We start from the raw sequence: 25,139 nt of genomic DNA, 5'->3' as shown, positions 1-25,139 counted from the left end.
AAGTATATATGGAACAAAGGTGTGTCATTGATTTCCTCCATGCAGAAAAACTGGCAACCACTGACATTCATCAATGCTTGCTAAACATTTATGGAGACCACACATTGGGTGTGAGCACAGTGAGGCAGTAGGTGGTGTTTCTCCAGCAGTGGTTACAGTGGGTTGCTTCCAATTGTGCAGTTCTTCACAAGTACAGCATGCAGGCTCTAGTTCGTTGTTGGTTAAAATGCATAACTAATGGTGGTGACTACACTGAAAAATAGTGTTTTATATCTGAAAATTTACTCTATCAAATAGTGTTATTATGCTCTTTGTATCTGTCATAGTTTCCATGCAAATAAATAGGATGCATTACTTTCAGAGCAACCTAGGTATATATACGTAAAGAGAGAAAAAAGAGAGATACATGTATATGTATATTCCAGAGATTCAACTGGGAAATAAATTTACCTATGGCTAAGTCGAAGTTTGTGTATTGGAAGAGCTTCAGATAGCCTATTAAATACTCCAGTGGTTATTTATAATAGGATTAATTTCATTCACTTTGGAGAATACCTATTATGTTTCTTTAGTTTATGCATAAGCAGCTGTCCAATTAAAAGGAATTGATCTTCTACAAAGCTTGTATTTGAACATAGCACTGCCCACTGTGCCATAACTCCTTTGTATTTGACAGCTAATATGCCATGCAATTAGGATAACAGAGGTTTGTTGTTTCTCTTTTTGTTGTTGTGTTTTTGTTTGGGTTTTTTTTGTACCCTCCAATTCCTTAAGAAATTATCTTATCATTCCACGATAATTGAGCATTCCTTTTCAGTTCTACAGGTCAAGGAAAGGGTTAAAAATTCTCTATCTCTATCTTGATCTTTGTTGAAATGGTGTATGGGAATGAAATGGTTGCCAATTTGTTTGCAATGCATTCTGACTGTACGGGAGTTCTTTTTTTTCCTGACAGGCAGGTGAGATCAAAGTGGTGCAGGACAAAAGGGGCTCAGCAGTGATTTGTCAGGGGACGAAAGGCAGTCCTGTCTGGGAAAGTGGCTGTAGCCCAGAACGAGCCTTCAGATCACTAACACACTAAAGAAATCATGGCATGAGAAAAAGTACAGCAGAAAAGGTTCAAAGGTCAGTTTTATTTGGTTTGGATTATTGGTGCCTCCTTTTAAACCAAAGAGCAAGAAGGGGAAAAAAGAACAGGCTAATAACCTTTGTTATTGTCCAGGAAAAAACTCTTTTGTACACATTGCTTGGGGATTGTCTGTAATTAAAATGCTGTTGTTAGATCCAGGACCTGATCCTGCAAAGTTTTACTCATGTGAGTAATTCTCCATTGCATGAATAGTTCTGTGGGGTTGCGCACGTGAATAAAGATTACCTTCATTACAAAGGACTTGCAAGTTCAGGCATTACATTTGGTCAGGGGATGCAGGTATGTTTGTGTGTGCATCTGTGTGACTGCTCAGTGGTGGGTATCTTTCTTTCTAAAGAGAAAATTGGAATTTACTGAATTTGAAAACTCAAAACATAGATAAAAGAAAAACAAAACAAAACAAAAAAAAACCAGCCAAACAGCTACAAATACTTGCATTCTACTTCCGTAGACTCATTACAGAACCACTTCTGCAAGATACATCAGTACAACAAAATGAGCCAAAGGAAAAATTCTAGCTCATACACACCTGTCTGAAAAGAAAAGCCTCAGTAAAGATACCTAGGTTGCCACATCTATGAAGTATAATGCATTTGAGCTGAACATATTAATACGTAATGGAAAAGAGACTTACCTGTCCATTCTAGTCTGACATCTCGTCTAGAAGAGACTGTATAGCACTTCTCAGTTAGAAGAACATCTGAAAGAAAACAGTGAAGTGAGGTGAGAAGTAGTGGTCAGTGTTACAGATGTATAATATAACTGACAAATATACTGACAAAATAGTACTGAGAGGAGTGTCCTTTACAGACCCATTTGTGTCTTCCCACATATGTGGAACTTAGCTGTGGATACTTGTGATACCAAGATTTCACATATCTGATGCTCACACGACCACTTCTGTGCAAGACCTTACATCAAACATTAACTGTAGTTGGTGACTGATGTCTACAGCTAAGTTATGGTATTTGGCAGTGCTGCAGTTGTATCATGCAAATAATAGAAAACAAAAGTTGTCCCGACATCTTTTACGAGTCATAGTACACCCATCTGTTCCTAAACAAACAAACAAACATCCTTTTCAATTGGAAAATATTCCACAGGAGCTAGTAATCACTAATTTAAACTAGAAACTGCAAGTAATGAGGAGAGGATATAGGTTTTTCCCTGTGGATTTGCAACATCACCTGTGCCACTGGCAGCCTTTGAACAGTTCCTGTCTATCCAGTCATGAATTACATGTACAGCTTCCTTCTAAGACACTTGAAGAATATCTTTTACATATCTTGGTTAATATCTAGATAATTTGGGTCATCCCTTCTACAAGATTTTTCTGAGAACAAAAGAATATCAGAAGCCTGTCTCAGATTAGAGAGCACACTAAGGTAATGTAGTACTGAATTATTAATCCTCCCTCTTTATGTTACAGGTGAAGAATGTACCTTCAGGCCCAGCAGCTCTGACAGCCTCATCCACTTGTCAAACTGGGTTGAAACTGGAGAGTCAAATAGTCTTCATCTGCCTAATGCATTCTTAGATGTGCTGTCTTAGCTATAAGATGTCTAGAACATGGTAATAATTTAATTAATAATCTAAATAATTGAGAAGTCTACAGTAATAATCAATTTCTCTGAAGAAGAAGAAAAAAACTGCTGTTTTCCTCCACTGATAACTGAACTTTCCCATAAAAATTAGTCCCAAGCCCTCTGCCTCTCAGCACAGCAGGGGCTGAAGGGGAGCTGGGGCAGACCTGGCTGCTGGGGCTGCAGAAAAAGCCAGAGAGTAGTGTTTGATGACCACACGACCAAGCACCTCAGGGAGCAGTGCTGAAAGCCACAGAAAAAGAAAGCTCAGGATGAGAGAGCTCTTGCTACTTCCCAGGAAATACTGCAAGCTCTACCTTGATATATCAATGCTGAAGTGGCTGGATAAAAAAAATAAAATAAATAAATAAATAAATTTCCCAAAGGAAGAGAGAGAGACATAGAAGTGAGAAGAGATGAACTCCTTGTTTGTGTTGCTGGATTTCAGCAGCAGGACTTTCACTTCCACAAAACAGGAAAAGAAAAACAAAGAATGGACATGTGTGTTTTCCTCAGCAGATAATTTCCTCTAGCAAGTTCCAGATCCAGCTCGAGAGACCTGGGAAAGGGACCTGCACTCCATAACCTCTTGAGGTCCCTTCCAGCTGCTGCAATTCTATGATTCAAGCAGCCATAACTGGAGGCTGCTTTGCTGCTGGCCCCACTTGGCTCTAAGGCCTGATCCCACTTATTGCCTGACTGCAGACCTACTGAAACCACAGCAGAGACAGGAGGGCAGCAAAATAATGCTTATCTCACCACAAGCAGCCTGAGGCTCCTCATGATAATGCTGGGTATCCCCTGCATTCCACATGCTTCCTATCTACCAAGCACAGGTGGGACAGAGGCGCTGCCACCTGCACCTGACACCCTGCAATCAGAAGGACAGCACCAACATCGGGTCTAGAAAGACACTCAGTTATTTGCACCTGTACCTGGCTCTGTCAGGAGTTAGTTATGCCTCTTTCCTTGAGGCAAAAGAAGTTATTCCACTAAAATTAATCTGACTTACTAATTTTAATTGGCACTTGCTTGTTCTCTTCTCTCTGTTGATAAATACATAACTTGCATAACTTTTCCTCGCCCATACTTCTGCCTTCTTGGTGCTCTCCCTGATCCCATGATGTAGGTGGAACATAATCAAGATGCTCTGCATCATGAACACCTTCAGACAACCTGTGACCATGGATGGGATTTCCTGGGAAAACTCCAGCCCCATGATAAACCTCTGCTCTAAAACTAGGGAAGTTTGAAAGCAATGTTAAATAATCTTTAGTTCTGAGAAATAATTAATTCCTAGCACTATATTTTCTCTTCTAGGGACATATGTTCATGCACATGGCATTTCCCTGAGGCAACCTCTTTCAGTTTTCATCCCCAATGCAACTCCAAGAACAGACCTGGGTCTGACCCCTGCTCCTGTCATCTGACTTTACAAAGTGTTGATCCAACCAGCTTGGAGAAAGGGATCTTTTATCTTCAGGTAAGCCAATTCTGAAAGATCTGCAGGGCTGAGTGAGATCATAACAAGCCTCTGATTGTGAAAGTAACAGGGGGATAGATTCTAAAAGTAGTAAGAGATTTATCTGAATAGCAGGCCCTTCAGGCACTAAGCACAATTACATCATGGATATGGGCCAGATACTTCTCTCAGTTGCACCACACTCCTCTGTAAATCTGAAGCGGTGCTTTGAAGCTGCTTTCAGAAACACATGCTGAGTTACCAAAAAAAGGAACAAAGTTTGTCCAAGAGCTCAGCCTATTAAGTGGTGAACGAGATACCAAAGGTGTGAAGCAGATGTATAGGTCTGGTCCGCAAGTTATTATCAAATTACATTTCTATGGGTTTTTTTTTTGTTGTTGTTTTTCTTACACTCCATCTTTCCTCTTCCAGATAGCTCCACATCCTTTCTTTTAGTTATTTTCACGGCTACAGTTTATCTGTATGGTCTGAATATCCCCATACTGCTTTAGCCTGTCACAAATTTTACAAGCCACATGATAGTTGTCTAAACTGTACCATGGCACGTATTTCAGTAGTGTTACATTTCTTGTACTGTTTCCTTTCTTTCTTGTATTGAGAAGGCATGAGCAACAGAGCTAAGAAAGATAATTAAATTGCTATTTAATTTCTGCATTCATTGTTGTTTTGAATATTTTTATTCAATAAATCATTAAGAGATTATGTGAGAACAGGGCAAAATAATTTTTCTAGTAATAAGATTGGGCCTGATCCAAATCCGCATGAGTTAAAGAAAAGGCTCTTAGTTTATTCATGGACTTTGAGTGAAGGCTTAATCCCTCAGTCCTCAGCCAAGGAAACTCTTGCCGACTGTAACAAAAATTTGCTAGAGTAAGGAACGCAAGCATTTGTGTATTGATCTCAATAAACTATACACCATAAACAATAGTATTAATGAGTATTTAGGAAGTATATGCATAACAGATGGGCTAGCAGAGCTCAACTGCAGCAGTAAACCACACGTTTTTAACTTAAATACCGAGGTTTAACTGTTCAAAATGAATTTATTGCCTGAAATGCATTACAGCAATTGCTCACATCATTAGTATAAAAACAGTACCATCCTAAATCTGAAGGCCTTGGATTGAGTTTCTCATAAAAGCATAATAATTATGAACATGAAAAAAAAATCCATATGAATGAATAGAGGGAAGTCATAACATACTTGTCACACATGCAGTGTTTCTTTTAGAGAGTTCTTTGTATTAGCTTTAATTGGAAACTACACGAGTCTTACTATCTCTGTCCGAGGAAGCATCCTAAGCTTGAGAAACCATGAAGCTCCTGCCCAGAGTCTTTCTCCTCCACTCTCTCCTGCTTTTCAGGAGTTCAGACCATACAATCCAATAAACAATATTGCCTTCACGCATAGAAGCGGGTAATGTGATCTGTGTGGTCTGGAAAGTCATTTAAACGAGATTATATTGTTCACAGGGTGCAGAATAACCCCACTAGGAGACCACGAAGCAAAGAAGATAGAGCTGAGCAAAATTAATTGAGTTTCAGAACCTCCACCCGATGCCAGCAGCAGGTGTGAGCAAACTGCAGCGAGCAGAAAAGCCCTGCTCGGGAGATAACACGGCTCAGCCACAAACAAACACCTTATCCTCACCGCCGTGTTTTCCTTGAGACCTTCCCACGGTCTGCGGTGATACCGAGGTGGAGTTTTAATTGGAGAAGGAAGGCGATTTTTCTTCTGGGGGCTCCTCCCACCGCCTCGGTATTTATTGCTCTACAAATTGCAACTTCCTCCTCGTTAGAGAAGCGGCTGCTGTAAATTACTGCTGCGCGTAGGGCAGCTGCTCAGGAGTGGAAATCACATCAGCTGCTTCCAAGCTGAATTTGGGCTAAACGAAGAAATAAACATTGGTTTTCTCTCTCCCTCTTTCCTTTTTTTTTTTAGGAGAGGTTTTCAAATGCGTTCATTTATTTCCAGTGTTTACATTTCTGTGACACCTGAAGAGCAATACGCATTGATTTGTCACGCAGCTCTTGGACACACCTACTCCTCTACGAGGGCAGCCAGCTAGGAACACCAGTGTTTTGTGTGCTTTGGAATCGGAGCACACGATAAGAATAAAAACATCTGTGTCAGATGTGCACGCTTTTACCCACTGGCTTGCTGGGGGAAATGCTGCTTTCGTGGCTTTCCCGTAAGAAAGCATAGAAATATGCCATTAGCAAGATCAAGCTTTGGGAACCATAGACACCTATGATGTTCCATTTAAAATTACACGTTTCAAAGGAATTAATAGATCGTTATAGGCTGTAATTCTAGTGTAGTTACATACGGTCTAAACCTTACTTTCGCCTCCACGTTAAGTAACAGACCCGAACTGCTCTCTGATTGTTACTTCGGGGCTACAAGGAGCTTTGGGGCATCATTAAAAATATTTCCAGAAAGAATCGGTAGACCACATCTGACGTCCCACCCTCTGCTAGAATCAGACCACATCAAAGGAACCCTTTTTGTTCTCCGAAATGGTCACCAGACAACTTAAAATATACAAGGGCAGGGTTATGTTTTATTGTATAGATGTCTGCCTACAGGAGAGCGACGTCAGGTTGCTGGCTATTCAGCGTTGTGCCGAGAGAGACGAAGTAGCTGCAGCCCTTTGATATTTTGGTAGAGGTCGTATTCATTTCATTTGAAAGGGACTCATTAATGACAGACCTGCGAGCTCTCCCCTCCCTAAGAAGCAGGGCACACACCGCTTGGGAAGCCCGGGGCGGAAAGATTTGTAGATGATGGTGCTAATTATGAAAATGTGATCAGGATGGAAGCTATTTGAGCAGAAGTCATTAACGCGTTACCCTTCCACCCACTGCTCTTTTGGGTTTATTACTGCGGTGGGAGGAGGATTTTGCGGGCTTGTTTTTTTTTCAGAGCGCTGATGAAAAAAGCCCTGCAAATCCGAAATGATACAACATCATCTGCGCATCTCCAGGTTGGAGAGATGCTGTCATCAGCGAGAGTCGATACGCGCAGTGCCGCTGAGAGCATCTCCTCAAGCTCCGGCGTCCCTCCGGGGGTGAGGGGGGGTCCTCCCTTGTCCTATGGCCCGGCAGGGACCGCGGATCCCCGAGAGGTGTAGGGAGGGGGGAGGCGGAGGGACCCGGCCCGGGGCAGCCATCTCCCCCACAGGCTGTGGGAGGGGGGCCGGAGCGGCTGCGTTCTTATTTTCAAACGGCCACAGAGCTTTATTTTCATTTCTATTTACTTTTCCTAAATAGACTGGAACAGCGTTAGTGCCTGGAAGCGGTACTGAGGGAAAAGAAAACAGCAATAAAGAATTAATTGTACAAACATTTCTCATTCTCAGATCCGACTCTCCCCGTGAGGCGGGGGCTGAACGGGTGGGGAAGAAAGGGAGGAAGGGGTGGCAACGGCGGAGAGGGGAGCTTGTGGGTTTTTATGTGTTTCCTTTTATTTCAGACGGCCCTGTAATGAAAAGCCTTTTAGCCTTGGAGAACTACTAAATATTGAGCGCAGCTTAAAGCAGGGAGGAAGGTCGCATCCCTTCGCTTATTTTCCCGCTAGTAAAAGCTTCCTTTTATTAACGTGTAAGAAAACCCTCTAGCTCTGCGTAGGAATGTCCTTTAAAATATTGTATAGACCTCTTCTTGTGCGCCGACAGCGGGAAAAAATTATATCGGTGAAGGTCAGGCAGTTGAATTCTGTCGTGCTTCACTTCAAAGGTGTATTTGCGTGCCCTGCGAGCACATTAATACTAATTATCGCCCAAACACTTCCCCAAAACTCCCACTGCCCATTTCAGATGCAAATCTAATTAACGAGCCGCCTTTGAGCGGCACGCAGGACCGCCGCAACGGAGAGAGATGTTGGACCTCTTGCCTTACCCTCCATTTATTCCTAGGCGTAGGCAGTGGGTGCGCGGTAGCGAGTGCGGAGCTGCTGCAGCTAATGAGGCACCGGAGTTAGGAAAAAGGATTAGCCCCAGCCTCTTGCAAATGCATTGAGCACCCATGTAACAACATTTGCTTTCCGGCTGGGCCCCACTTTGTCGAAGTTAATTTAAAAGTGACCGCATCTTGAAAGACCTACCTAAATAGCGCGTGTTACTCGTAACTGGGAGTTGGTGGATTTAGGGATAGCTGTTTGCTTTCAACACCAAAGCGAGGTGGGGGGAGTCCTCGAGTGAAAGCCACCGAGACGCTCTCCTCCCGGCTTTCTCATGCTCCCGCGTTTCCGAAAGCCGCCTAACCGAGGTGGTCGCTGAGGGCACCGGCGGCCGCGGGGCTGCGCGGGAGGCGGCGGAGGCTGCGCGGCTTTTGCGCGGAGCGTAAGGCGGCGGCCGCGGGCAGCCCCCGTGCCGGGGGGGAGGTGTGCGTGGGGGCAGCGGGGATGCTGTGTAATTTTATCCACGCTGCACTCTGGGAGTTCACACGAGAGCGATACCTTTTGCCTCCTCTGCTTCGTATCAATTGGTCGCAGATCGGGCTATTGTTGCGGGGAGCCGCTTTTATTTCTATGCTCCGCCGGTCAGCTATTTCCCCGCAGCCTCCTGCCGAAATTCAGCGGGGCTCTCTCTCCCCCCTCCTTCTGCTCCTCGTGCCGTCTGTCTAGCTGGAAACCTAAGGAGAAAACTGAGCGCTGCTGCTCCATCTCACGCAAACAGCTGGGACTCCTCGGCGGCCTTCGCCGATGTCTATTGATTTAAGTAAATCTGAGACAGATAAAAGGGCCAGATCGGGGCCGATGATAAAAACTTGCCGATGCTTCGCCTCTGGACGCGGTGCGCGCCGTGCCGCCCCGCCGCGCCGCTAGCCGGACGCCGTTAATGGGAGCCCCGGTGCCGCTCGCCCCGAGCCTCCACTCCCCCGCGGGCTGAGAGCGGCGGCCACCATGCCACGATGCTCGTGATCTGGCTCCTGCTGCTCGCCCTGCTGCCCGAGCCGCACGTCCCGGCCGCTACGGCCTCCCCGAGGGCCCTGCGGGATGCGGGGGGGCGCGGCGGCGTCTATGAGCACCTCGGGGGAGCGCCCCGCCGCAGGAAGCTCTACTGTGCCACCAAGTACCACCTGCAGATCCACCCCGGCGGCAAGATCAACGGCACCTTGGAGAAAAACAGCGTCTTCAGTAAGTACCGGGCGCACCTTTCCCCGGCCCGCTCCCCCCGGGCTGGGCTGCGCGGGGAGGGGGTCCCTCGCTCGGACCAATTGCGTCCTTCGCTGCGAGGATGCGGGCGATGCCGGGGACGGAGCGGGACGGGACGGGGCTCTCCCGCTGCTCCTCCCCTGCCCGGCGCCCGGGGGCCCCGCGGTACCCTCCTGCCCTCGGAGGGCTGGGACCCGAGGAGCTACCCTCGCCCCACCGGGCTGCATGCAGCTCTCGGCCCTCCCCGTTTTGCCTCCCTCGGGCCGAAGCACATCTGCCCCCTCCGTTAAGTGCCGGCGACGGCTGAGATGAAACGGGATATGTTGGAGCGGGGGCTTGGGCGAGGGTGGAGAGGGGGCCTGCCGCTGCCTCCGGGAACCCCCGCAGTCGCCCGTGGGCACAGCCCGGCCCCGCCGCCACAGGAAGCGTAAATCCCGGCTGGTGATGGCACACAGAGATAGGGGGACCTCGGTGATCTGTCTGAAGTCCATAAAGGAAAACCACGATTTCCTAGAGGAAAACCCCCTCGTTATCAAAGCCCGGAGGAGACATCCTTCAGCGGCTAACCGGCGGCTGATTCAAAACAGCTGTACCGAAACCACCATAGCTCTCACGGACGAGGTTGGGCCAAGATGCAGCTCTGCAGATGGGACGGGGCCCTGGCTCTGCTCTGTCATTGCCAACAGGCAGCAATGGGTTTGGGTGTCAGGACCGTCTCTCACCTCCAAAATCTCAGAGCCAGCACCAAGCTGTTGGACCACAGCAGGTAAACTGAGAGCGATTGGAGCCTGAGAACGCTGTGCAGGCAGTACAGCATCCCCTGTGACATTCGTGCCTCTTTCAGCATCGTGGCACATTTGGTTGGGCACAGACATCTTGGCAGGTTGTGTGTCACCCTCACTTGTGATATCCTTTCAGTATTTGAGACCCCATCATTGTCAGCCTGAGACATTTCGTCCCTTTTAACTTGGCACATGCAGTCATACTGTCCTTATCTGGAGGTCTACATCGACCTCCTAAAGGACAAGTTCCTTTCACAATTATATATGTGGCTCTAAAATGCTGTTTTACCCTCTGGAGACCCCAGCAAGGGCTTTGTCCTGAAATGGAAAGCTTTGTGATGAGTTTCAATAAGTCAAGAGCTCTTGTGTTCCTAAGCATTAAAGAGGATTTAAACTTTTCTATATACCTATAGGATTAAGTGAACCTCTAGTTCAGTGTCAGATCTTTTTCATTTTTGAAAGAGTTCAATCTCAATCAGACATCTGAGGGTTTATTGTCAAGCTTGCCTCCCCACATCCTTGTTGTTTTACACTGCTTCAGATAAGAGTCTTGTTTTGCATACTGCAGTATGGTCACAGTATGGTTTTGAGGTGAGCTAGCAATAGCTATGAAATCATACTGCACAATTAAGCAGCCATTCAAAAGTATCTCAGCAAATTGCATGTGATGGGGAGCAACAACATGTCTCATCTGTTTTTGTTTCTAGGCATCCTTGAAATAACTGCTGTTGATGTCGGGATCGTCGCTATCAAGGGCTTGTTCTCTGGCAGATACCTGGCCATGAACAAAAGGGGCAGGCTTTATGCATCAGTAAGTTTTGGTTAAAGCTTTGGCATACATCTGCCATTTCCTTTGATGAGAGCAGGTTCAGTGGGGAACACGGATTTCTTACAGATGAATGTTTATAGAGATAAGATTTAATGTCTTAACAGTTTTCTCTCTAGAATCATTACCAGTAAGTGAGCAGTACACTTTTAAGAAGCAGAAAGAAGCTGCATTCTTACTTTCTAACTGCATTTACAGCCAAAAGCAAAAGAGTGTATTCAGCAAAAGTATTCCATGTGGCCAAATTTCTTGGGCAATGGATACACTGATAAACATTCTGGGGCCAACCTTGCAGTGCAGGATGTGTATCACTATCCTGAATGCTGTCGTATTTGTATTCAACATCTGCTTTGGCTGCTGGCTGGGGATATAAATGTCAGATTAAGTATATCCAGAAGCAATTGAGCATCTCTGCTGCAGGAAACCAACCTACTGATGAGAGTTCCTCCACACAGAGCAGTTGGGCAGTGAAAGAATTAACGGGCTAAAAACCAGAGCTATAGCAAGGAAAGGGAGCGTTGAAAGTTGTAAGAAGATAAAGGTGAAAATAAACACCTTATCGCACTCCCTTGACATCTGTCCTGACCTCTGAAGCAATATCTGAGCTCTGCTGCCATTAACAGGAGTCTTGCCTTTTCAGCCCAGCCAGTGTTTCCACTCAGTGAATAAAATACTCCTGCTCAGACTTCTTTACACTCGGGGACACAAGAAGGTGTGTTAGCCACTGTGTATACTATGCACATTATCTATCTACTTGAATTTCTTCCAGCATCTTTGATTACACCCCCAGCAATCTTGTGATCTGCAACTGTGTAACATACGCACTGTGCAGTTTCTCTAGGAACCCTGAGGTAGAAAAGCAGATTTGAAGAGGGTGAAACACAGCTCTGTGAGATTTCCTTCCTCCAAACAGTCATTCTACGTAATTCTGTTGATTTGAACAGCATAACACATCCTCAAGTCACATGAGACTTTTCCTTGTGAATGCAACCTACTTAACACAGTCAACTTGATCACCTCCCTGTTCTTATGTCTTTTACTCTGCCTTTCCAAGAGTGTCATCCTGATAGTATTTATAACCCAGATTCTGCAATGTGCACCATGTGACACCTGTTAAATAAAGGGGCTCTGTTTAAATATGATGGCTCTTTGCTGGCCCAGAGAAACAGGCAACAAACAATTTTGGCAAAGGAAAGTGCATCTGAAGTAGAACCAGGGCATATTGGATCTGCTGTGACAGAGCTAAGTCTGCTGCTATGCCTTCAGCTAATATTCTCGTTAAATATGGGCATATTTTTCAATGGATCTCCTCTGTCAGCCAGAGTCAGCCCCAAAGATATGAAAGGAAAGGATGAATTCTCAAGTTCTTTTTTTATCTTTATCTCTTTCTTGTTCAAAATAGGTATTCCTCCAGGTTAATTTAACTGAATTAAAATCAGAGTGAACAAATTCTGAACAAACAGACCCTATCATATAGTGGAGAAAAGCCAGAAAAGTCTTTTTTCTAGGACATCTCTCTGCAGCCTGAGAAAAATTACATCACTCTGAAGTTTGTTTAGCCATTGTATCCCAAAGAACATCAGCTATAGTTCCTGTACAACCCAAAAAGATAATTTGCTTTTCCATCTCATGTTTGGGACAGTCTGTTTCAAAGCTGGAGGGACAGTTTAGGAAATGGTTCTTCCATTTGTGCTTTTGTCACGGCAAAAGCAAAGGGAGAAGGCTAAGCTTAGGAGAAAGGTTTTAGGTTTTCTTGACTAGAAAAGCTGACCAACTATTTCACATGTGTTACCATGCCCGGAGCCTGCACAAGTGCTCTTTTTGAAATAAGTCTGACTTGTCTGGGGATAATGAGACAGGGAGCCTCTACAGAAAGGAACTGGAATAACTCAGTTATCCCTTGGTTCACAAACGTCCCCGTGTCAATAAATTGAGCTTGTTTAATCTGCAGGACTCCTTTATGTCCTGTAGCAGATTGTGATAATCCTCAAGGTTTATCCTCTGTGATAAACCCTCTGCAGACAGATCTGAGGGAGATAGCAACAGGAATCCACCTACATATGGCGGTTGCATGGGCTCCAGCACCACAGCATATGAAAACCTTGTCCTCACAAGGAAGGGCACTTCCGTTTTACAGCTGTGAAACTGAGACATGTGGAGTCTTTTAAAATCATGTTAAATGCCTATCAGAATTTCTGGGGAGTGAACAGCATTAAAGACATGCTGCTAATGGAGCCTATAGCTTTTATGGTCCAGTCCAGCCATCTGTGCCCTCTGCACATCCTCCAGAGAGGCATTTCTGAGGGAAAACTTTCACAGAGACCGTGACAGCAGTTCCTCTATGCCTTACACGTGTTAAGATGCTGAGATCTTCATCGCACCATGCAGCAGAGGTGGTTCTGTAGTTAAGAAAATGAAGATGTACAGTGTGGGAGGTCCCTTATCTGCACTGCTCCAACTGCTCCCACAGAGGGGGAAGGCGTTCCTCATGCCAGGCTCTTGTACTGCCTTCCTCTTATTCTCAGCTGGGAGAAAGTTGGAGAGTTTTGACAGATCCTGTGAAATGTGAGCAGTCAGGATGGACGTGTACTCTTCATTATAGCTTGTGATAATGGAGCAGCCTAGCATTTCAGAGCAACACAAGTGGACACGGGACTTCCATTTTGTGATGCTGAAATAAAGAGGTTTCATAAACATGTTGTTTACAGCTCAAAGCATTGCAATAAATTGGATTATCAGACTGTGGGTATATCTAGATAATGATATACCAATTAAAGAGCCATGCTAAACTACAGGCTATTTCATGTCAAATGTGGCTCTAACCTTTGCCTATAACTGAGTAGAATCCTGCTTTGACTTTAGTTCAGTCTGGTAGAGGTAAGAGAGCTATTACCTGAATAGTCTTTCTTAATCATTGTCATGTTCGTTTTCCAGGAGAACTATAACACAGAATGTGAGTTTGTGGAGAGGATTCATGAACTGGGCTATAACACCTATGCATCCCGTCTATACCGGACTGTACCCAGCGGAGCCAGCACCAAGCGCAAAGCCAGTGCGGAGAGACTCTGGTACGTCTCAGTCAATGGGAAAGGACGACCCAGAAGGGGCTTTAAAACACGCAGGACACAGAAATCCTCTCTCTTTCTGCCCAGAGTATTGGATAGCAAAGACCATGAAATGGTCCGACTGTTCCACACAAATGTGAGATACCGAGAGAGCATCCTGAAGCCTCCCAGTAAGAACCAGCGGAGAAGGAGAGGACGCTGATAGAGCAGGGACAGCTTGTGTTGGAACTGGAAGTGAGCAAGTCCTCAAAATACTATTAGAAGAAACTAACAACGGTGACTGTATGGCAGGCATTAACACAGGCATTTTTATACAATGTGTAATATAATCCAACATATATTGCTTACTAATAGATCTTTTAGAATTATTATGCGTCGTAAGAGAGACATGAGATGAGATAAGGCACATTACAGTGTAATTTAGTTTGATGTAATAATTATGTCAAGAGCTTTCACATTTTTCTCTTCATAAAAAAGTAATTTTAATTACTAGTATTTTCATTCTAACTTGCCATAGAATCCTATCTAAGTGACCTACCCTCCAGATCATAAGAACACTGCACACATACCAATTCTGTGTCTATGAAGAAAGCACAGCACCTTCATGACTCTTTTAGCAGTTGCTCATAAAAGGCTACACTACTATTTTTATGGTATACAGGGATCAAAAAACTCATTTATTTTGTAACTAGCATATATTTATTTTTATTATGTGATCAACCAGTATCACTTACATTTTTTCCATGACCATTAAGGAAACCTGAAGTTGTAAGTTACTTTAAATATACCAACAGACCTACATGTTACAAGGCTATTTTGAATTTATTTAATTAAAAAAAAAGTTTGATCTCATCATTCAAATGAATGTTGATATAGTGGCATTTGCATTGGCTTTAGCACTATATATCTGTTTAACATTAAACAGGATAAATCCTCTCCTAAAATAGTACTTGAGTACTACCAGAGAGCTGAGTTTGTGGTATTGACCAAACACACGACATGGAAAAATTCAGCACTGGGGATGACAGCCTTTACCAAATACTCTTCTTTAGCTAAGATTTCTACAATAAGTTCTAGTTCAAGGTTAAATATATTTTAACAATTTGGGGAAAAAACAAAAACAGTCACATCAGACATTGAAATCTATAGCTGCTACGTTCTGCTTTTCCATCCTTTTTAAATGACTGTTATTTTCATGACGTGGTCCTATATGGAAAAATGCAAGTCTAGATAGGGATTAATGAGGGATTCAAAACTTTTACAAGATTCCACAGCACAAAGTTAATTTTGAACAAAGGGGTAAGCTTCAAAATTTTCTTTTCACATCCCAGAGATGACAGAACAATGGGAAGATTTAAATGCACTTGACAAACACAAATAATGATAATCGTGGTAAGATCTGCCCTTGTGCTCTTCACATCCTAGAATTCATCCCTGACACAGCACAGTTGGAAAATAAGATGAAATAAGCATTCAATCTGAATTGGACAAAAGATTTGTAAGCTAAATATGACATTAAATGGAAACAGAGAGATGCAAATCCCACATGAAGACATATTACCATGGAGGTCTTCTTGTGGGCTATTTACTGAGTAACTGTAAGATATTTAAAAACCAGTTCGTGGAATCTTCCATAACTAACAGAAGAATTTTGTGAAGGAGAGTTTTAAAATGAGTCTGTAAGATGAGCTTACAATGTCTAGTAAGCATAGATATAGAACTGCCTACATTCCTAAAGGCTAAGACCTGAAGGTATCTTTATATCAACAACTATATTCTGCTTTACTTCCACCTTTGTACCTTTTCGTGATATTCCAGCAATGAAAGAAACTGTGTCCGAATAAGAAAGTAAAAATTCTTCTATATCCGCCTGCCTAAAACACATGTAAATAAAATAATGTACATTAAATAACATAATATGCTGCACACAGAATAGATCTTAGCTGAAAAAAAAAGTACAGGCAATGCTGAACCACGTTCCCAAATTTTCTTACCTTTGCAAAATAACAGGAAATGGTGATGAGATCTGCACAGAAGTCATCAAGCATCACAATGTCTTCTACACCAGGAACCAGCAGAAGATCTGTGCAAAGAAACAAAAAGAGGATGAAAAAGGCACAAAAGAATTCAAATCTTCTGTTTTGCTTACTCTCCCATGAACCACACAAGCTCCAAACTATAGCAGGATCCACAGTGTCCTTTGAGAGTTGGTTCAATCAGTGAAGGAAGTTAGATTTTGTACCCTATTTGCCACGGGTGTTCTGGCAGCACAGCACTGACTATGCTGTGCTACCCTCTGTCAGCTCAGCATTTCTCTTCAGGTTACTGGAAGAGATGAACAACCCAAATAGGCAGAAAAGAAATAGGGACATAGACAGCCCTGACAGCTCTGAAACACCAAATCGAAGTATAGGAAAGTGTCAGTAACTGCAAATTGCAGAGGGAAAGATAACCTATGGCTGAAGATCAAAAACTTTTTTCCTCACATCTGATTTCTGATGTTCAAGGAGGCTATTTTTGTTTTTGGACACTTTTAGACCTGCTCCTTCCCAATCTGCGAGAACAACCAGATCCATTCTCAGCTTTCTCCCTTGCAAAAAAACAGCGTACCAGATTCGGTATTTTTTGATACAAGCCTGACTGCCTAAAGAGAAACAACAAATTATTATATCCCAAGATGCAAAGACAGCATCTTAATACCAGATCCAAGTCCCTTTTCTACCAGCATATAGTCTTCACTCTTAGCTTTTCTCAAGGGGATATGATGTGTTGACCATTTCTTTTGCTTTTTTGTCTCTGTTTTTACCAAATTTTTTTCATCTTTTTTTTTTTCCCCCCTTCTACCTCTCTTTTATAGATGCTCAAACTACACTACAGGAAATTATTGCTATAGGTGATATGGGAATTCCTTACTCCCGTCTTCATCACATACTTGTAGAAGGATTATTCTGAGCACCTTACAAAGGAAACTGCAATGAAGTTCAGTTTAAGATACAAACTCTATCTATATCCCAGTTTCAGTTTTCAAGCCAACAAATTCTAAAGTACTGGCACTGAAAAAAAGGAGAGGGTGGACAAAAGGAAAATAATTAACTAGTGAGACTCAATGGTATTTTAACTACTGAGAGTAAGTGATGATTTTCACATCAATTTAAAGCTTTTTTTTTCTTAGACATTCTTAGAATTTTTCTTTGCTCAATCTCCATGTAGCAATTCAAAGGGGATGGCTTTGGGATGTAACTGGGTTTTTTTTTTATCTTCTGAGAAATATTATTGCTCCTGTTGAAATACTTTTCACTACAGACATTCATTACTTAATATTCTTTTACCAGCCTTGAATTCCACAGTTCCCAAACACTGACAAGCTGAAATTCTATTCACAATAATTATATGGGTTGTGTGATGTATCGTGTTTTATTTCTTTGGACCAGGACCTGATGGAATAACTTAACAGAGTTTCCATACACAAGCTTCATTCTCCTGTGAGCTGCTGTAATTAATGACTTCAGTTCTGCAGTAAAGTTGACAGAATTCAGAGTTTCACCAGCTGAGGTGAATGAGCTGAGACAACATGGCGACTCCTCACTGGAGTTTTTCAGGTAGTTAATAGGGACAAAAAGCGTTTGAGTGTCCTGTCTGATGCAGCCACCCTCTCAAACAGATTACATGGAGTCTGATCCATGGCTTTCCATTTATATCCAAAACTTTTTTTTTTTTTTCTCATTTAGTCCTTTCTTTAGCCCATCACAACACTCAAACTGCTCAAAATTTCATCCAAATTGTCTGGTCTTTCGTTATGATGTTAGTATTTATATGGCTGTCTGTTCATAAAACACAGCAGTTTTTTTTTTGTTTTTTTTTTTTTTTACAAATTACTCCCCCATGTTGAATAACTATGTATTTCCCTACTCATTCACACATTTTTCTCCTCTCTCTTTACATGGATTTTCCCTCTAATTGAGAGTCATTCCTCTTCTGTCATTCTGAAATTCTTTACTTCACCGTTTGCTATAGGTCTGACACTCTTTTCTACAAACACTGCTACCATGTCACTAATTTTCTTCACCACAAATAGCACTCCATTTTTACTCAAAAACTGCTCTACGTTTGTATCACTGGCACTTAGAAGACACTAGTGATGTTTCTCAAGGTAATATTATTTATTTGCAAGGAACACATCAACTTTGTTTTCCTCCGTCACCACAAGCTGTGGTGGACTTTATTGTTCAGACTTTTAATGACAGTGCCTGGCTCAAAGAACTCTAGTTCAGATCTTTGCTTCACACATTTTTGTGAGTTCTCTGATTTCCTGCTTTCTTCCCTTACGGTTTCTCTTTGTTTTCTGTTTTTTTCTTCACAGTTGTACAATCCTCTGCAAAACAGCAAGCAAATAAATCCTTCTGATCACACATGCCTTTGTTTTAGGTGGTTGCATGGACCTGGGTATATTAGTTCAACCAATTAGTTGGCAAGGCTGACCTGTTTCTTGTAATTGTCTGGATTAAGGATATGGTTATTCCTCCAGCTTTCAGAAGGTTTATTCCCATCCAGAACAGTTCAGGCTGAAAATAATCTAGAAGGCAAAGCTAGTATAGATGCCACTGATATTAGTCATCAAACACTTGATTCCCAGCTTCATCATTAAATACGAGTTTAGAGAAGCAATCAAGTGAACATATTTAGAATTGTAGCCAGGCAGGGCAATGTAAGACATCACAAATTAGTGGCACTGAAAAACTTTGAATTCTAGCTAAAGCCTTTCCCATGTGCACCCCGCTAAGCACTGAAGACTAGAATCTCCCTCTCTGATGATAACCTCAGAAAATAAAGCTGTTAATGATGACAATGAAAGCTTTGAATCTTAGGGATAACCTTTCTTTTACATAAACCAGAAGATTCTTCATATCTGTATGGATATGTATTGCACATGTATTTGTTGTTTTCCCCTGAAAAAATATATAATCAATTGCATTAAAAGCGAGAAATAATTTCTTTGGCCTCGAAAACTCAGAAGACTGGAACAGAGTTGTTTCAATATGTTTTCAGAGAGGTACATTGTAAACAAATTCAGCCAAACATGTCTAAGTTTTGCAATCATGAAACTACCAAAAGTAATATACACACAACAAATAAGTTACATCTGAGTTCTCAGAGCAAAGTATATTCTCTATATTTTTACACTCCCAGAATTAAAATGCTTTCATTTTATCCACCAGTATTGTATTGAAGGCCTTGTTAAAAGAGGCTTTCAAGTGGGACAAATGTTTACTCAGTTTGCATGCAGAACTGTTTTCTTAAAGCTAAATGTTTGCAAGGAATCCAGTGTGCCATTCTATCAAACTGATTTTGAAAAGAGTTGCTGTGATCTACTTATCAAACCAATAACACGTGCAAAAAGAGACCTTACCACTAACTCTTCATCTCCTTTTGAAATGCAACCAAGTTTTATTGGTAATAAATATAACAACTTTCTACTGGTCACAAAACAGTATTTTTACTGGTAAAATGCACCAGCCAAGAAACACGCAAGTGAAACACAACACATGCTGGGATGAAATGCATAAACTCCTGCCAGTATAAATCTACCATGTTAGAATATATGACGGTCATACAAGCCCTTTGGATTCCACAGACAAGACTCTCATGTTTGAGTTTGAGCTTCAAGTTTTGTTGCAATGATCTGAGTCAGTGTTGTGGTCTGAGATGAATTGGTGTCTACCTCTACACTTCATTTTACTGACTTCAGGATGCTTCAGGGACCAATGTGGCTGCGGGCATCAAGAGTTGTAGCAGTCCTACTCTCTCTGTGGGGACACCACTTTGTGTCATTTGTTGCATCCCAATATACGTAAGATGGCCCCAGTCAAACCTTGGTTGCTTCTGGTCTTTCAGGCATATCACCACAGCTGTACAAGGAATAGAAAGATAATTTTTCCTGTGTTCCAGTAATGCCATTTAAAAAGAAAATAAATATGGATCCTTAACTTTTGCTACAGGCTTTTTTTTTTTTTTTCCTCACAACTGAGGGATTTTTGGTGTCTTCTATAAATGCATGTGATGAACAAATTGGGGCCCACGTGAGTAAAATTATTATTTCTTTGTAAGTAAAAGATGCCTTGGTTTTTGGATGCACTGTTCCTTAGATGAGAGCACTCACCATAACCTTAATGCTGGGAAGGCTTATTTCAGCAGCAAGAATTAGTAAAAGAAAGAAAGAAAGACTGAATACCCATGCTAATTCCCTAGGGCAAACCGGGAAACACGTACCCCTGTGAAAACTAAAGAGCACAGCAGAACTGAATAGCTTGAATAAGGTAGCAGTTTCTTTAGTTCAAAGATTTCTGTTCTTCCTTCTTGTATTTTTATTGATGAAATCTTTTGTAAATAGGGAGAAAATGTATTGAACTGACTCATATATATTTTTTTAAAGCTATAATAAATAGTTCCTTTGAAGTTTGCAGTGGTGCTCAAGTTCAAATGTCTCCTGTTTCCTTTCGGAAGGTTTGAAGGATTTGGTAAGGTGAAAAAGCAGGTCTAAAATTAAAGCACAGTTGATTGTAACTGTCCTCCTTTGTGAGCATTTGCAGGCCACCTCCAAATTTAGACAGTTAAAGAGAACTCTATCCTGTTTTAGTTCTGCAATAGTTAGGATGCCACCACTGCATAGCAGAAGACTTTCTGAAATCCAGGGTGCATCCCTTTTCTGAACACAAAAACAAGCTCAGAATGTTCACTTTACATAGTAAAGAAAGTCTTGTGCTTTCCTACAGTGACAACACTGAGGGCTGCAACATTGTCTATTGCAGTCTGAACCATTTGGGTTTGAAGACTGCCATTTACCTATGAGTAGAATTCAGAGATATCTCAATGTTAATGAAAGAAGTAAGAAGGAAGCTATCGATTGAGAGACTTTTCAAAGAAGCAGTCAGCAGGGAGATGAGAGAATCACCCAGCTTTCCAATAAGGGACTGCCGCCAAAGGGCTACACCCACAGTGCTCATTGATGGTAAGAGTGAGCAGAAGCCTTGTCTGGCTGCAGCCATGCGCTGCTCAGAGAACCAGAGCAGAGAGCTCCTCATGTGCTAACACCTTCCTGAAAATGTAAAAGAGAATAACAGAATGGGGAGGTACAGCTCAATCAAGTGTCTGATGCAGGATTAACTACCAAAGGAAAGAAACCCAAACAACCTAACTTGTTCAAAATTTATATTTATCTTCTGAAATTATTCCTCATGTAAATTTTTTGAGGGAATAAATAAGCTTACTCAAAGTAGTACCAGAATCCAAAATTTTCAAATAAACCATTAAATAGAACTCCCCAGAAAACATGACAGCAGAACAAGGCTCCGCCTTCCTTTCACATCCCTACTAGGAAAAGTCACACTACTGCTACTTTACGCAGCCAGAAATGATGCAGTCTGAAAGAAGACTTTTGGCAATCTTTGAGATGATGGTGCTAGAAATTAGGTGACACTACCCAACACAGCAAAGTTACTTAATGACTGCACATACTTGCTTTACAATGCTCAGACTACAGAGTCTCATGGGCATGTGTTGCTCAGACTATGCAACTAACTGAAAGTTATCCATAAATCCTTAGACATTTTTTCATAGCAACATGGGTCTAAAACTATGGCAGCAGAAACTGAGTTTATTTGTGTCCCATAGTCAGTCTGCCCAGAGGATCTGTTGGCCATTTTCAGTAGCACACACAGAAAGAAAACCCACTGGATCAGATTAACCATTTATTAGCCTAGTTCTGAATGATGAGTACATCACATCTCCGGAGCTTTACTGCAAATGCATTTCAGAAATAGATGAAGGAATTTGAGCTGCTCTCAGATCTTCCCAAAGGGGAACTAAGACTCTTCAGAATTGTGTTTCCTTTTTTAAAGCAACAACAACAAAATCAATACTGTTTCTTAATGTCAAGATGTCAGGGTGATTCTGTCTTTATTGGACAACTCAACCCAACAGCAAATTTCTGGCCAGAGTCAACTCATTTCTCCTTAGCTCTTCATAAAGAGCCATGGCTGCTTGCTGTGCATCGCCACGGATCTGCAACAAACCCACTACTCAAATGCTTCTGAAACCTGATCTGTGGGTAAATCTAAGGCTTCAGCTGCTGGAGGGTATGAACTTGTGGCCTAGGTTTCATTTTGTAACCTTTGGAGTTTGTGACTATGCAGAGAGATTCGAGGGCAAGACAAAAAAGAAATGGAGTTTGATCAGGTTTAATAAATACTTCCTGGGGAAAAGTGAAAGGAACCCAACCTAACTTTCTTTTAATACATCTTTCTAATGGATTGGGACGGACTCCTGCTCCATAACTCAATAAAAGGCAAGATTACATTGCTGTAAAACTTAATATTGATTCTTGTTTTGAACTCTAATAAATTTTGTCTTCTCTACCAAGAATGACAAATAAGAAAGCTTTTTTTTTTTTTCCCCCAATCATAGTTTCACATATAAACCTTTATTCTAGCTCATGCCACAGGACAAGCACTCCATGCAACAGAAAAAATATAAATGTTAAAAAATTCTTATCTGCTACATTCTTTATAATATTCTTATCTTGTCTTTAGCAAGAAAAAATAATCCACATTTATAAAACAAAAAGATTCTTCTAAAACAAAATTAAGCCTTGTAAAATAATAGAATTAATAAAGGATAGGTGTGGAATTAAATTTATAAAGTGTGTTTGAACACTGGAACAGGACTGACTTAATTTTGAAACAAAAAAATCATACTTTTTCATACATTTAGACTGTAGTGAAAAACTAGTAAAGTATTAAAGAGTTGTAAAACTGTATGTTCTACTTTGGTGACGTGTATTCGTTTGCACTTGGAAACCCCATTAGGAGACAAGTTCATGGCATGCCAGAAAACAAGGAGATGAGATACAGGAAGATTGCTGGAGCACCCGACGCCAAGCAGTACACCATGACTGTGGTCCAAGGCATCAGCCCTGGGCACAGCCCTACAGCCGGCAGAGGGAGCAGAGGCTGCCTAGCCCTGGGCAGGCTTTGTGTGAGGCAGTGGGAAATCAAAACAAACCACGTGCAAAGCCAGGAAACAGGCTAATGTCATCCTCAGCAGGAATCGTGACTTCGCAAGAGTATGCGCAATTGGAACTGGTATTACATTTCAGGAACTTGGCTCAACTCTCCAACCCTGTTGCATTTGAGCTCATGCTCCAACTTAATGCTTGTGAAAAAGATGGATTTTCAATTAATTCTACATTTCAGAGAGGAGTAGTGGCCACTTTTCTAAGGAGACAGTAATGGCCAGTAACATCCACAAAGTTACAGTAGCCCTGTGATATTTCTTCCTCCTTTCAACACAAGTATTCAGTGCAAAGATAAGTTCTTTTCTGAGTAATTCTGTGCAAGCTTTTGTATGTCTTTGCTACAATTGTGAGAGGAAAAATAGTTTTGGACCAGCCATATTAATTTCAAATTGATTTAATGGGTCCAGTTACTGAATCTGAGCATCTAAGGTTTTGAATAACTGAGATACTTTTCAATGTAAGCAATAAATACCAGAGATAGAACTGTATTATAAGAAAGAGAGACAATGACTGAGCTTTGGATAATCAAGATTCTAGTTTGTATCGTGTGTACTTTGGCAGCAGCTGATTCCTATAGGAATAAAAAAGTAAGAACACGTGCAAACTGTAGAATGACACCGCTGCTGTGACCTCGTCAACAGCTTCAAGGTCGTCATCAGGAGAGTCTTTAGCTTTTTTTTTTCCTGCCTGGTTGCATGTGAGTTGCTAAGATTTATTACAATGATTGCAAGGAAACACCTGCTAATAACAAAAGATTCCAGGGAAATTTCAAGTGTTTTGTCAAGGCAAAACTACATCATTTACACCACCTTCAGGAACTCAGCCCAACAGACTGGTTTTCACTATTTGTAATGCTCTAAAGTAGAAACTTTTGTTCTCTGGGCAAATTTACCTGTGCCTAAAAAGAGCAACGTCTTACTTCCTATGGTTGCTGATCTATACCCTGTGTTAGGGCCACATCTTGGCTGAGGTCAATTGGCATTCCAATTGTTGTTGGCTTTAGTGAAACTATGCAGGTTTACAGCAGCTAAGCACTTAATCAGGCGGCTCAGCACTGCCTGAAAGTCCTGAAAGTATCAAGAAGAATTAAACTTAGGGAACTTACACTGAAGTCTTGTAAGATGGGAAAAAAAAAAAAAAAAAAAAAAAAAAAAAAAAAAAAAAAAGTGATTTTCCGGAGAATTTTGCTGAAATCTGCTATGCTTCTTCTTTATCCATGTTGCAGTGTTCCTCCCCTACATCATTGTTTTATTTTCAGCTCAGCAATTCTCTTTTCTTTGAGCGATGAAACATTGTCTGCTTTTCAAGACTAATATACGGCCCTTGAGTGAAGGCAAGGCTGTGATTCAAATCAAGAGTTCTGTTGACACTATAATCCTCCGGAGCACAGCTGGAGCATTTCATGAACAGTAGAAAGACCCTCAATTGATTTACTGCCTTGGTATTCAATCAGGAGTCCATGTTCTGTGTCTTAGCTGCACCACGCAAAAAATAACTCAGTGAAATTCTAATTACGGCATATAGCTACTTGCTAACTTGTAAGAGAAGATTTGTTCTATATATGAGATGCTGCTGCTTTTATGGATTCTCCCCTATTTTTATAGCAGGAGAGCCTCAGGTTCTTTGGGCCATAAATGGGATATGCACAAAAGTTGCTTCCCGGCCATTCCAAGCAGAAGGCTGAGCAGTTGATGGCAGGAACTTTCATGCCTCTTCCTCAGCCTCTGCACCTTTTCTTTGTATTCCAGTCTTTATGACTTTGCCTATCCATAACTATCCCCCAGGCACAGAGAAATCATTCCTGCTCCCATAAGATCCTGCAAAGGAGATCCACATCTCCAGTTTTCGCTGTGCTGGTCCCCAATCACAGCACGCACGAGAGCAATTTCCAAGTCGTGCTCTTTCTTGGCTCCCCCCTCATTCCCAGTGAGGGAGCACACGCTGCCAGCCCTGAAAACCTGAAGATGAGAGTTCCCTAGATTGTTTCCAGCTTGCAGTGTGAGCCCCGCTGAATGAATAGCA

The 25,139-nt window shown here is 42.0% G+C and overlaps 1 protein-coding gene and 1 long non-coding RNA gene across 2 annotated transcripts in view; one reads left to right on the top strand and one right to left on the bottom strand.

The window, feature by feature from the left end:
* LOC125694335 (uncharacterized) overlaps positions 1-25,139 on the bottom strand; it is a 101,610-nt gene that overhangs the window by 47,359 nt on the left and 29,112 nt on the right. Inside the window, exons 10-11 of the long non-coding RNA XR_007377503.1 lie at positions 16,042-16,130; positions 1,785-1,850 (exon numbers count right to left, since the gene is read on the bottom strand). This is a non-coding gene — a long non-coding RNA (uncharacterized LOC125694335). The remainder of the gene's footprint in view (positions 1-1,784; positions 1,851-16,041; positions 16,131-25,139) is intronic.
* Positions 9,131-14,249, top strand: FGF3 (fibroblast growth factor 3). The gene is made up of 3 exons (XM_048947353.1): positions 9,131-9,356; positions 10,864-10,967; positions 13,917-14,249. Exons 1-3 carry the CDS (start codon positions 9,131-9,133, stop codon positions 14,247-14,249), a joined length of 663 nt encoding a protein of 220 aa, XP_048803310.1.

Source organism: Lagopus muta, chromosome 6 (genome assembly GCF_023343835.1).
Source record: "Lagopus muta isolate bLagMut1 chromosome 6, bLagMut1 primary, whole genome shotgun sequence".
Lineage (NCBI taxonomy): Eukaryota > Metazoa > Chordata > Aves > Galliformes > Phasianidae > Lagopus > Lagopus muta.
The sequence above is the reverse complement of the archived record's forward strand: the minus strand, read 5'-3'. Positions and strand labels throughout refer to the sequence as shown.